At 36.7% G+C, this 13,891-nt stretch overlaps 2 protein-coding genes across 4 annotated transcripts; one reads left to right on the forward strand and one right to left on the reverse strand.

Moving 5' to 3' along the window:
* Positions 1–661: 661 nt before the first annotated feature.
* On the reverse strand, positions 662–4,864 carry LOC111783044 (calcium-dependent protein kinase 10). Of its 3 annotated transcripts, XM_023663920.2 has the most exons (7): positions 4,025–4,864; positions 3,787–3,930; positions 3,540–3,692; positions 2,657–2,772; positions 2,311–2,478; positions 1,764–1,994; positions 662–1,280 (listed from the first exon to the last, which is right to left on the reverse strand). In XM_023663920.2, exons 1-7 carry the CDS (start codon positions 4,677–4,679, stop codon positions 1,107–1,109), a joined length of 1,641 nt encoding a protein of 546 aa, XP_023519688.1. In that variant the 5' UTR covers positions 4,680–4,864; the 3' UTR covers positions 662–1,106. The 3 variants fall into 3 exon arrangements, 1 of the variants encoding a protein (XP_023519688.1); XR_015414694.1 differs by lacking the exons at positions 3,787–3,930; positions 4,025–4,864 and having other exon boundaries at positions 662–738; positions 852–1,280; positions 3,540–3,706; XR_015414693.1 differs by lacking the exons at positions 3,787–3,930; positions 4,025–4,864 and having other exon boundaries at positions 662–749; positions 852–1,280; positions 3,540–3,706.
* Positions 4,865–8,197: 3,333 nt separating this feature from the next.
* On the forward strand, positions 8,198–13,586 carry LOC111783683 (protein EARLY FLOWERING 5). The gene is made up of 9 exons (XM_023664602.2): positions 8,198–8,481; positions 9,632–9,725; positions 10,021–10,106; positions 10,432–10,481; positions 10,599–10,665; positions 10,756–10,837; positions 10,940–11,325; positions 11,469–11,987; positions 13,035–13,586. Exons 1-9 carry the CDS (start codon positions 8,401–8,403, stop codon positions 13,251–13,253), a joined length of 1,584 nt encoding a protein of 527 aa, XP_023520370.2. The 5' UTR covers positions 8,198–8,400; the 3' UTR covers positions 13,254–13,586.
* The last annotated feature ends 305 nt before the right edge of the window (positions 13,587–13,891 follow it).

Consider the following 13,891-nt stretch of genomic DNA (forward strand, 5'->3'; position numbering starts at 1 on the left):
TCAAATATAAAATTGTGAAACACAAAGATTTTAAGGAATTTCTTTTTCGTTTTTTTTTTATAGAAATATTCTCACGTCACGTCAATGTTATTATATATGGTATATAGTTACTACTGTTTGAAAAACACGTTTTACCTATAATTATTGATTTTCTAAATAACTTTACCAAAAGATAAATCAATGAAAATTTCAATATAATATATGATTGCAAATTGATCGAGATATGCATAAGTTTCTGTCGGTAGGCATGCATCGAAACTTGTCACAATTGTACTCTTGCGACAGCAAACAACGTCGACGTGTGCTCGAAGCTTGAACCATGCTTGAAAGAAATGTTTTAAAAAATTGTATGCAAGAAAATACGTTGAAAATAATTTCAAAGAAAGCAATATTATAAGCTAAAAGCGATACAATAACGACTTTGATAGCATATAACCTGAACAGGAAGAATTTTTTACCATACCCAACATGACCCGCTAGCTTGACTTGATTTTATTACCAAGTTAACTGGCCATACACAAACAATTACTTTATTCCTTTCATATCCTCACAAAGAACCAATGGATTTAGTCAACTGTGACATTCCATTATTGGAAGAGAGTAAATCCCATGAACCTAAGGCTGTAATCCAAAAGAGAAGAAATTTGGAGTGTTCCCAATCTGTACAAACAGAAACCATTAAATTTCTTCATACTCAAATCCCAACAAGCAGTTCCACCATCAACTTCTTTTTTTTCTCTATGGTGTTCCTTCAAAGTCATGAAGGCCCAGTTAAACCACCACAAGCAAATAATGTAAGAAAAATATACAGGTGAAGAGGATTTCAGTAATAAAATGCCTATTTACTCTACCTCCATGAGATCCACGGGGGGAAGCTGCAAGTTCTTGCTCCAATGGTGTGTGTGTGGGTGCTCTTCTGCAAACTTGGAGGGTAAGCAATGTCAGGCAGCACATTGAGGAAGCTCGTTCTGGTACGCAAATCTTGCCGTTTGAAACAACAACTCATTCTATGTTATAGCAGGCCGTGTTTGGGATAAATGGAATGGACACACTACTACACTCACTCAACATGATAAACAAAAACAACATCAGGAAATGAATTCACTTCACACGACTACAACTTGTCCAGTGACCCCGTCATGGAGTTGCAATGATCCGTCTTTTATCAGGTTAAGACTCAAACTCTTGAACCGCTCTCTAGAATACTGCCTCGATGCCTTTCGCCAATCAGTACCGGTTTTCATCATAGCCACAAACTCGTCGTAACTTATTCGTCCGTCCTGTTTATTATTTTTACAAGAAATTGAAGCGAGCTTATTAGGAAGGGGACTATAAGTAAACACTGAAGCTACGCATTGGAAGAGAGAGCTAACGGACCACATTTCAAAATGCTCAAACACAAGAGAGCAATTCCTCTACTCTTGAGCTTTCTAACGAATATCAAGTTGTGCAGTGGTATAATGGAGTACTAGATAATTACTGTAATTTTAGTGTAGCATGTTGAGGATTGTTAGGAGAGAAGTCCCACGTCGGCTAATTAAGGGGTTGATCATTGGTTTATAAGTAAGGAATACATCCCAGTTGGCATGAGGTCTTTTGGGAATACCAAAAGTAAAGTCACGAGAGCTTATGCTCAAAGTGGACAATATCATACCACTATGGAGAGTGTGATTTCTAACCAAGTTTTTTTTTTTTTTTTTTTTTTTTTGGTGGATGGGGTACCGAGACAAGGGATAGAAAATTCGTGGACCAGAAAGTCTCACCTTGTCTGTGTCAACCTCGCGCATGATCTCATTCAGCACATCGCTATCAGTTTCACCTGCTTCATCCGCTAAGGCTTCCCGTAGCTCATCTAATTCAATGAACCCACTTTCATTTTTATCAAAAAACATAAATGCTCTGCGAAAATGCTCGTCATTTTCCATCCTCTGCAAATGTATTGTAACTGCTACAAACTCTCCATAATCCAGCACACCATTACCATCAACATCAGCCTGTCGAGAACAGTCGGTTGAAAATATTCACAAAATGTAATACCAACGTTAGTGAATAGAAAATCTTCAACTTCCATTAACGTAGTCAGCATTTCATGTCAAATTCTCAAACATTTCAAGTAAAAATGGTTGACATGAATTCATATTCCAACTGGTTATTAGGAAATGGCATGGGGAAGAACGTTGCAATTGGGAAACACAAGATCAGGAAAAAAGAGTCACAAGTCATTCAAGTAAAAAGAGGAAGCATATTCAGCGGTAAACTTGAAACCATAAAGCAAAATTTCAGTCTGAAATTGAGAACATAGAAATTTACCACTTCCATGAGCATTTTCATCTCGGGCTCAGCCAATTGTGAGCCAACCTTTTTTAGTCCCGCCTTCAGTTCCTCGAAAGATATTTTCCCATCATTGTCGGTGTCCATCAAAGAAAACATATCTCTGATCACTTCAACTTCTTCAACAGACAAGTGCTCTGCTATCACCTACACATTTTAGAAGTTCGGTATCTCCCAGTTATCATGAATTTCCATCACTGTAATACCCATTCATGAATGTTTTTTTCTTAAGTTCCATGTATAATGTCTTGACCAATTGAGTTGTACTCAAATGGACTTTCGTTTAGTAATTTAGAAGATAATAATAGAATACTTTAAGGCTTACCCTCAAAGCTTTCTTTTTGAACCGATTCATTACAGAAAACTGCTTGAGTCTCATCCTTACAATATCCCCCAGTGGAACATTTGGAGCTTTTTTTGCATTTTGTAACCAAGGATGATCTGCAATTATGGTGAAAGAGCTGTTAGAAGGCAAAAAAAAACAAAAAAAGAGCATACGCTGTGGAGACTTTATTCAAAGATTCATTATTGATGATGAACATTTGTTATGCTAGGATATAATTCGTCATGAAGCAAACTTCCAATTCAAGGAAAAGGGTTAGATGTAGGTAGAGGTACCATCATTTTAGAAAGAGAAGAGGATATTAAACATGATGATAAAGTAAGATCGGAGGACACAAATCACAACCATGAAGCAAACTTTGCCTCCAGCAAAAATACAAAGAAACAGATTCTCTAATCTCCAAATAATAGACATGTCCGACACGACATCAAAGAACGCCAAATGTATCGTGTTCAATGAAAATACCGACTAGACAGGAGCTAGAGTGATTCATAGCACCACCAATGGCTCAATATTGCTTTCTAGTATCAACGAAGAACGGTTGACAAAATTAATCAATTCAATTTCATGGTATTTAAGAGATAGAAAACTTATTATGCTGTCCAAATGCTGTTCCACTTCACTCAAAGTATCAACAACTTCACAATGCCTTTTCAATTGAATGTACTTTAAAAGTAAAATTGCAAAACTTCATCACTTCAAGCACAAAATTTTGTACTAATCAATATCTCAATAGTGATAAGAACTGAGGCATAATTCATAAGAACTGTACCAAATGAAAGATCTCCCCACATTTGTCAGTTTTAGGGGGCACTCAGTCAAGCACCAAGCTAAATGTGTGGATAGAAATAGCCGAGGTACTTACCAAGCACCTGCTGAGCAGTTAAGCGCCTCTTAGGATCTGGCTCCAACATCTGCCGGACAAGGCTTTTAGCACTCTCCGAAACCTGTGGCCATGGTTCCCTCTTAAAATCAAGTAAGCCCCTCAAAATTGCCAGAGCTACTCCTTGTTCAGTTTCTAAGAACACATTCCCAAAATAGTAACGATTAAATACTTGACCCTTTAACTGATCTTGAAATCAGCCTAAAAATAGCGAAGAGAAGCATATTACCGGCCCAGAATGGCGGAACACCGCACAATAAAATGTATAATATCACGCCGGCGCTCCAAATATCAACCTCTGGTCCGTAGTTTCTTTTCAATACTTCTGGCGCCATGTAGTATGGACTCCCCACTATCTCCGAGAACTTCTCCCCTAAAATTTCGTTACAATAGAAGCAGTTAATATTCAACAACAAAATCAATCAGAATGCGAATGAATTTAATAGCCATAGCTGGACGGAACGTACCAGGCTTGAAGAACACAGAAAGGCCAAAATCAATCGCTTTGAGAGGCGAATGCTCCTTCTTGTTAGCAAACAAAAAATTCTCAGGCTTCAAGTCTCTGTGCATAACTCCGTTCGCGTGACACATCCTCACCACTTCAGCGACTGTTCTTACGACGTTTGCTGCCGCGCGCTCGGTGTAGTGTCCTCTGGCTACAATCCGATCGAAAAGCTCACCTCCCTCACAAAGCTCCATAACCAGATGAACATTCTCGTTGTCCTCGTAAGTCGCTTTAAGCTTCACTATATTCGGATGCTCAGGCAAATTCGACATTATAGCAACCTCCCGCCTCACATCCTCTATATCCACCGCAGTCCTCAGCTTCCTCTTCGATATCGATTTACAAGCCAAAGCCTCCTTCGTCTCTCTATCGGTACACAGGTACGTGATCCCGAACTCTCCACGACCGAGTTCAAGCCCCAGTATATACTTGTCACTAATTCGCGTCCGGTGACTGAGCGGCATCACATCTTTCAAAACCCTAAGCGGAGCCGGCGACCTAGCAACAGGATCCCGAGAATATGGATTTGATTTCCGCTCTTTATCATTCTTCTTCCGATTAACCGACTTCTCGTCCTCAGCAGTCTCCGGTCTCACACAGGCGTTACAATTTCCCATACTCCAACAAGAATCCCAAGAACAAGTCCCTCGTTCTCGATCTCCGGTGAAACCTTCAGTCCCCTGTAGTCGTCGCCCTGAAGACTCAGTCACCGCCGGCGAGGCAGGTAGTTATCGGCGATGCGAGAAATGTACGGGAGAAAAAGAAAACGCGGGTCGGTTGAGAAAAAAAAGAAGGTATTTTGAAAAATTAATGGTAATGATCTCTAATTATTATAATATAGGTTGAAAGGGGTAAATTAGGAAGACGACGAATTATTATTTAAATTAATTAAATAATATAATTTAGTTTTCCAATCATAAGTAGTTGGATTAAAATAATATGATCTTCCCTCCTAAATTTCCCTCATTTCTTCCGCCCTTATCCATTCCCAATTTTGCATTAAAAGAGTATTTATTACATTTTTATTTTATTTTACGTGTTTTAAATAAATACCTTAAAATTTTGGGTTATTTTAAATTAAGAAAAGAGTATTTGGCGGTATTTTGTCAAAATTAGTTAACATTTATTATTTTAGTCGATAATTTAATTATATTGAACCTGTTATGTTTTAATACTAATTTACGTTTATTAATGTAATCTTTATAGGTAAAATTACCAAAATACCCCTAAATTTTATCATTTATTTTTTTACAAAAATTCAAGTTGAAATATTACATATTTAACCTTGCAAAAATATAAAATAAATAAATTTGAAGCTATAATTTGGGAGCCAAGTTCAACTGTATAGTTTTTAAGCAAAGAGTCAATCTCATCCGTTGATCATGCAAATTTTTGTTGGGCATGCTGATGGAAGGTCAAGATTTACAGCCAATAATTGTTGAAGTAGTTCACCAGCTGGGGAATTGAGGTAAGCAGCGTTGACTAATTCAATTTTGCCTAACCCAAAAACACCTAAATTATATACAAATTAATATTATTAAATGGGTACTTTTGTCCATTCAATTAGGTGTCTACTAAAAACATAACTAAACCCCATCATTTCATATTAATCTAAATCTTCATTAATTTTTTTAAATCATGCTTTTTTTTAATTATTATTATTAATAATATTGAAATAATAAATTAATTTGATGCTTGACTCTGATACTATTTGTAACCACTCAAATCCACTACTATTATATATTATTCATTTTGGTCCATTATGTATGGTCATCAGTCTCACATTATAGAGGTTTCCACACTCTTATAATGTATGTTTCGTTCCCCTCTCTTACTAATATGGGATCTCACATCGACCCTACCCTATTACCTTAATACAACGTCGTATAATTATATAATTATATTAATTAAAATTATTGAAACAAATAATTTCAAAAGGAAAACGATAGAGTATAAATAGGTGTGTAAACAAGACGAGCCTACAACATCTAGCAAACCTAGACCATAAGAGTTGAGAAATGGAGGTAGGTGGAGACTTGGTCAATGAAATGAGAACCCAAAGACTTTGAAGCTTGCATTTTTCTTTATCATTTAGCCAATTTAGTTGAATTTATTTTTGTAAGGTTCCTCAACCAAAGTCAACAAATTAATGAGCCTATACTTTTTCCCTACTCCTCTAATTTTGTCACGCCAAAAATAAGAAAATAAAAATAAATTTTTTTTTATTATTTTTATTTTTATTTTTATTTTTATCCATTGGAGAATTATATATATCTATATATATATATTAACAAAAAAAATTATATTTTAACAATATATTTATTATATATATTTTTTGAAACACACATAAAATATCTGACGTGGACGGAATGGAAATATAAATCTTAAATGCAAACCCAAATAATCTCGAGATATAAATCTAAAGCGTTGAAAATTGTGAGTGGCGTTGGAATTGCCACGTGGTGCACATATAGAAAAGAAGATGTCTTGTGGTCCCCACCCGTAGTAGTAAGAGAAAATATAGAGATCCGAAAATTAATCTTGACATATAAAGATTATAAGTTAATTTTTTTTAAATTAAAAATAATATATCAAACAAAAAAAAGTTAATTTTTAGTTTAATAATTTTTAACAAATTCAAAAATATTCTTAAAAATTAAATATTATATTAGATAAACTAAATTTATAATTTAACTACTATATGTTACGAATATAAATATTTATTCTTTTTAATTTAGGATAACCGAGCATTATTTCTTTAAATTGATAGAAAGTTAGGTGTAGAATGTACAATAATTTCGAGTCCGTCGTAATAGTAATATAATACTTCCAAGAAGAAGATATAAAAAAAAAAAAATGTGAAGGGGGGCAAATTGGAAAGTGAATTTGTAAGGTAGAGGAAAAGGGAATAATAATAGAGAAAAATAGTTGGAATTGGGGCTGAAAAATTATTATTATATGGCCAAAAGGGAAAAAGGAAAAAGGAAATAATGATGATGATGATTGAAGGTGAGCATAGGATGCTTTAAGCCCTGGCATGCATGAATGAATAGTATGACTACAAAAGAAAAAAGGCTCATGTTAGGCACATCATGAAACCATGTGCCCCTTCTCCTACCTTCCTACCCCTTTACCCCCTTCTTTATTCGGGTATTATATTTTATTTTAGTTCGTAACTTTATAAGTAATTTCGTCGTGTATATTCTCGAATATTTGTTCATAGAATTATTAGAGTGTGAGATATGATGCGTTTAGCTAACCCAGAGTTTTAAGGAAAAGGAAATATCACCGGCATCCTCACGATTTTAAAGAGGTTTGGGGTTTCCAAACTTTTATAAGTAATGTTTTGTTCACCTCTCTATCGAAGGTGGGATCTCACAATCCACCTCTCATAGAGGTTCAATGTCCTCGTTGGCACACTGCCTCATGGCTGACCCTGATATCATTTGTAACAACTTAATCCCATTGCTAGCAGAAAATTGTATTTGTTGTTATGTTATGTATCACTGTCAGCATCATAGTTTTAAAACGCATATATTAGAGAGAGGTTTCCACACTCTTTCATTTATATATACGGATTTGGTCACAAAGTAACTTAAAACACTAAAATAATAATAATAATAATAAATAAATAAATAAATAAAAAAGTGTGTTTAAAATGTTTATTTTGTTGATTGATTGATTTATTTATATTATTATTATTGATAAAAGGTTAATTGCCCATTAAAATACCCATTCTTAGAGATGGCGAGACAAGATCCAAATTTGAGATTTTGCCTATTGGGCCCAGATAATCTCTGGAGGCCCATAAAAAGAAAGTGGCCCAAGAAGGACCAAATAATGGGTCATTAACAGAAAGGGCCCATTAAGATCAGCTTTCAACATCAACAGGCCGCTGCCTATTCCCCGTTATACAAGTTTTTAATTTCATCAACTCATTTATACAAATTTTAGACCATTTTCATTATAATACACATAAATATTATATTAAAGAAGTTATAAAGATTTGAATTTTTAATAAATAAATAAAATAAAAAATATCGGTAGAAATTGATAACAAAATAAGAAGCAACATAAAAATAAAAAAATAATAAAAAAAAAAAAATCCAAAAATGGATATAATTTGTCGTATTATATCGAGGCAAAATTTGGGGGGAGAGAGCGAGCTTGTATTGACGCCTTAGGCCTCTCTCTCTGCCGCCCAAAATTCTGGTGTCCGCCTCGATATTTTTCGTATCTGGAAGAGGAAGAACAGCTACAGTACCAATTTGAGAAGAAGAAGAAGAAGAGGAAAGATTTTGAAGGGATAGAGTTCGCGAGAGAAAGAGGAGGGCAAAGATGAAGACGACCAAAGGAGGTAAGGTGATGAACCCTACGGATGCTTACCGAAAGGAGCTTCGCAAGAAGGAATTGAAGCGGGTAATTGTTCTTCAGACCTTTTTTTTTTTTGGATTTTTGCCCCTCAGTCGACTCTTTAGTTCCACTAGTTTATCTGATTGCTGCCGTCTTCGAACCTCATTTGCGTTCATCTTTTACTTTCCACAACGCCCTGATTTCTGTATATCACCTACAATCAAATAAATTCGACAAGACAATTTACTTATTCACTTTTTCTATTCATGATATGTTGGACACGATTAATCTTACACTGAAATTAGATATACTGGCTCGTTTGGATGCATTCAGGTGCTTTGTTTTTTTTGTATAGTATTCCATGATCCAACTCTGAAGGGCTGTGCCTCAATTTAGTTTGAGGGTTTTAGATTCGTGAGATGTCACTGAATTCTTGTAACTGATCTTAGGCTTAGGTACCCCGTCAACTTTACTCTAGGAATCAGTGTGTTGTCTGAGACCTTAATTACCGCCCCAAATTGTTGCATTATGTAAGATGGGGACTAATTAGAGACTGTACTCGAGTGTGAAAGAGTAAAAGTGCAATTACTGCAGCTACAATTGATTCAAGTTTCTGTCTCTTACGTTCTTACTTCAGTTCTATTTCCTTTGAAAATGGTTCTTTCGTTAACAATAAGGAAATTGAGAAGCTTATTGGGGCTTTCGTGTGGTGTAAGGAGTATGTAAAGAAAGAGGTTGCCATCTCATTCACTGGAAAACTGTCAATTTTCCGTTGGAGATGCAGGGCCTGGATATTGGCTTGAAAGCCACAGCCATTGAGTCTAGATAAATTTTTAGGGTCTTTTTTTTCTAAATGATTGCTTATATGGATGGTTCACAACCAGGAATCAATCTTGAAGAAGCTCATCCCCTTGGACTTGTATACCTTCTTATTAGACTCCTATGAAACAAATTTGTAGTCTAAGTTGGGAAAGGGTAGATCAGATTTCGGAGGTTCTTGGTGTCATGACATTAAATTCAAGCTTTGTTTATTTCAGGAATTTAAGAGTTCATTACTTTGGATTGAAGTTAATTGTACATAATAGAAAAAACTTTTTTTTTTTCTTTTTGCGAACCATTTAAATTCCTTTGGTTATTAGTGTTTTTGCGATGTGATTGTCCATGATCGGATTCAAATCAATAACCTCTAACTACAGCTGTTATTTGTGCCTACCAGAATAAGAAAGAGCGAAAAAAGGTAAGGGAGGTGGGAATTTTGAAGAAAGATCCTGATGCAATCAAGGAGCAAATTCAAAAGTTGGAAATGATGAGTAAGTCGCAATCTTTATGAACTCTATTAACTTAACCGTAGATGGTTTCTGTAACGTTCTTTGTTGATTTGAGAGGCCTATTTTATTATCTTGATCATGAGCAACATCAAGGTGTTTAGACTTTGATGTTCAAATTTTATTTATGATTGTGACAGATAGTTTTATTGACAAGAGCCTTCGATTATCTATTTTCATTTTTATTTTTTGTGGAGTACAAGTCGCTTTCTCATTTCAGTTATTTAATTTATTAGTTTATTTATTTTTTAAAATCTTAGCACTATGGGGTTTTATGCAGAGGCTGATGGTGCCCTCGATAAAGCTAGAAAGCACAAGAAAAGACAGTTAGAAGATACTCTTCATCTTGTAATAAAGAAGAGGAAGGTAATTTTTGTTTCCAATAAAATCTCGGAGAAATCTCATCAATAATGCTTGTTTATCACTAAGATTTAAGTAAAAATTGGTAAGGAGAATGAAAAGCTGATCCCCTGTAATGATGATCATTTATTAAAACAAACCGGACACACACCTGTTAACTTTCTTTTAGTTTTTTCTGTTTCACCTATGGTCTTGTACTTCCACTTAATGGGGTATGTTATAACTGCTATGCGATCTAAGCGTTCAATATATTCATCTACGTGGTCTTCCTTTAGTTTGCACATTGACAGTAAGCTTCCCAGCAATCATGTTGTCATTCTCTCTTGGACAGGAATATGAAGAGAAAATGAAGGAAAAGGGTGAGGTCCCAGTTATGTTCAGGTATCAAAGGCTCTCTTGCTCATTAGTGCTATTACTCTTCGTGCAGTTAAATGCATTTTCACTTTTGGAAATATACCATGGTTTATAATCAAGCTCTGTATTCTGTCTTTTGGCCAGTCATTTAGGACCTCCAAAAAGACGAACAGAAGAGGAGGAAGAGGGAGCAAATCATCTGAATCCTGAAGTGAGCAAACTCTAATTGATTATCTGGTCTTTTTTTTTTCTTCTTATATTGCATTTCTGGATTCTATTTGATATTTTTCTGCCACTTCAGGACTCTGTTTACTACCACCCCACACTAAATCCCACTGGAGCTCCACCACCTGGGAAGCCTCCTATGTTTAAATCTTCAATTGGTAAGTTAACTTCCTATTGAATCTTGTAGCAAAACAGAAATCTACACAGGTGTTTTCACATTCCTATGCTCCACTGAATTTTTTTCTGAATATGAACTATAGGACCAAGAGTTCCTCAATCTGATGCTTCTACTAGTGGTGTTGCATCATCCTCAAACATGGAGCCAGAGGATGTTCCCTTGGCTGTACCTCCACCTCCCCCTCCGCCTCCTTTGCCAGACTCTGCTAATGGTCCTGCTCTACCTGATTCCTTACGTCTACCTCCTCCACCTCCATTGCCGCCTATGCCTGTAGCATCAAACTTGGGTTTACCATCGTTGCCTCCACCACCTCCTGGACCTCCACCAAGGGAACAAGTTGCAGGTCGCTCTCCCTTTTTGCTGCCTCCATCTTTGCAGCAGGCTACTATGATGCACCCTACTGGAACCAGTGAAGGTGAAAAGGAGAGAAATCAGCCTGATTCTGGCTCCATGGGGCCTTCTCATCAGGTAATTTCCCCGTTTAACTCCTTTTCTTTAGCTGACTTTTCCGGGTGAAGAAAAAGCTTTATGCATATTATACAGAAACTGAAGGAGTCTTATTAATAATTACTCTTAGCAAGCTAACATTCTTATTGGTCTCGTTCATTTAGGTACCTACTACTCTCCCGCCACCTCCTCCCCCACCTGGGATGCCACCAAAGCCAGCAAGTGATCAGTCTGAAGGTGTATCAGGTGATGAGGAGAGAAATAATTCTTCAGTCACTAAAGATGTTTCTAAACTTGTTCCTCCACCTCCACCTTCAAGACCTCCAGTACCTGGGCCTTCATTGATACCAACCTTGCAGACTGATGTATTACCCCCTGGAATATCTCGATTTCCCCCACCTCCACCTCCACTAGATATGCGGCCAACATTATCTGCACCTGGACTCCCACTTCCGCCTGGAATGATGGTCCCGTTGATGGCAAGGCCACCATTTGGGCCTCCCCTTGGACCTCCACCCATGATGAGACCACCTCTTCCTCCTGGCCCTCCTCCCACTTTTCATGAAGATGACCATATTGCACATATCCCAACTGTCCCTCAAAAGCCCTCATATGTTAAGTCTGCTGCGTCTACTGTCGTTAAGCGTCCACTGGCTCAGCACACTCCAGAACTTACAGCAATGGTAAGATGACTTAATATGCTAGTCTGGTGCAATTTGATTTTAAAATTTGCAGTCGTTGATGCTATTGCTAGGAATGTTAGGGTACAAACCATGGCTACCACTGATTATCACAAACCTATCCATCATTAGCAAATTTAATATAAAACATTCCAAGCTGGCAGGTGTTGTATATGGCTGGCAATCTCTCAGGGGAAGAGATACTATATGCTAAGGGTCACAAGGAAAGATATGTCAAGAGGATAACTATAATTTTTAATTAGCCAGCTTTTTTTTTTTTTTTTTTTTTTTTTCCCATAGAAAACTTCACCATATATCCAAAGATGAAGAAACAGCCCGAAGGCCTTCGGGATGAGGAGTCCTTAAGCCTGATTTGAAGGATTGACAACAAAAGTCCTCCAATCTAAATTAATCGGATAATGCTGTGTATTATAAAAAGAATTGTGTAAAGCATGCCACGTAGAAGCTGTAAACTATACATTAACAAGAAAAGAAAAGAAAAAAAGACCTCGTGGGGGACTTATCTAAAAACAAAAGCCTATTCCTTTCTATCCAAACCAACCACATTAGGGATCTGCTCGCATTGTATGCTTACCTAGCTTGAATCTTTGACCTTCAACCCAACGTAAGTAAATTTCTTATAAAACTTTACTCCGAACCTTTTGAAATTTTATTGCAAAAAGTGAGCGAGTTGGGGCCTGATCAAGGACAATTTTATGCTTTCACACCTGATAAAGTAATGCTCCTGTAGTTCTCCTCTTCAATCAGTGTTCTACCTGAGCATGGAAGTAGGAATGATGCTGTTGCTAGGCATGTCATTTATGCAATGGACACGTTTTCCTGTATTGTTCTAGTGCAAATCTACAAGTGATCTGTAAGATAGCATTATGCGGAACATATGCAGTTCTACCTAAAACCAACATGTAGCTTTGATCCATGGCCATTGGGAATTAGAAAGCTTCACTGTACAATTTATCTTAGTCTGCTCGAACTCCGAAATATATCAACTTTACTCCGACTTTCTTAACTTATATCATGCCACTTATTCAGGTTCCTGCATCAGTTAGAGTGAGAAGAGAGATTGCAGCACCAAAGACAAAACCGAAGCCTTCTCCATCAACTGCAGCAACACCGTCTCTGCCCACAGCTCCTATTGTAGGGAAGCCAGAGTTGGTTAGCTCGTCATCAGCCCCAAAGAAACAGAGTATCGATGACTCATATATGGCCTTTTTGGAGGACATGAAAGCCCTTGGCGCTCTTGATGGATGAGATGTTGAATCGGTTTACATGGGAACTGTAGTCAGCAAGTGTAATGGAAAGGGAGGTGAAACAAATGGCTTGTACTTCCCAACAGCTGAGAACAATTCGGGGACGATAGATCATTGCCTTCTGTCTTCAAGGTTTGCTTTGCTGCATATACCTGCACTAGTGGAACTGCTTCATTTCTTGATAGGGGCATTTAACTTAGGCCTTATATTGTGTCATGTAGACGTTCTTATACTTCGAAAAAACTGGAAATTGTTCATCAGATTTTATCTCGAATAGATGCCAAGCTGATCTTACCCTTATTTTCTAAGGAAAAACTTGGCCTTTTCTTTTTTCCTCTGAAGCTGTGCGACTGGCCATTTATTCTTGAGATTTGAAACAATCATATGAATAAGGCTATTTCGAGAAAGAAACCTTGCTCATAGTTCAAGTTTTTTCCCTTTTCCAATCAATGATCTTCCCCAATATGAACCATCATTTGCTCATCATCACGTTCTTGGACTTTCGCAGAACAACAGGCCACTAGCCTTCGTTCTCAATAAAAAATTTCTGGGTCACATCTCAAACCGTCCAGATTACAAAATTATAAAATTATTTGGATTCTTTTGTGTAATCTGAATAATAATTAACATATTTCTTCT

Source organism: Cucurbita pepo, chromosome 20, assembly GCF_057944985.1.
Source record: "Cucurbita pepo subsp. pepo isolate OVF chromosome 20, ASM5794498v1, whole genome shotgun sequence".
NCBI lineage: Eukaryota > Viridiplantae > Streptophyta > Magnoliopsida > Cucurbitales > Cucurbitaceae > Cucurbita > Cucurbita pepo.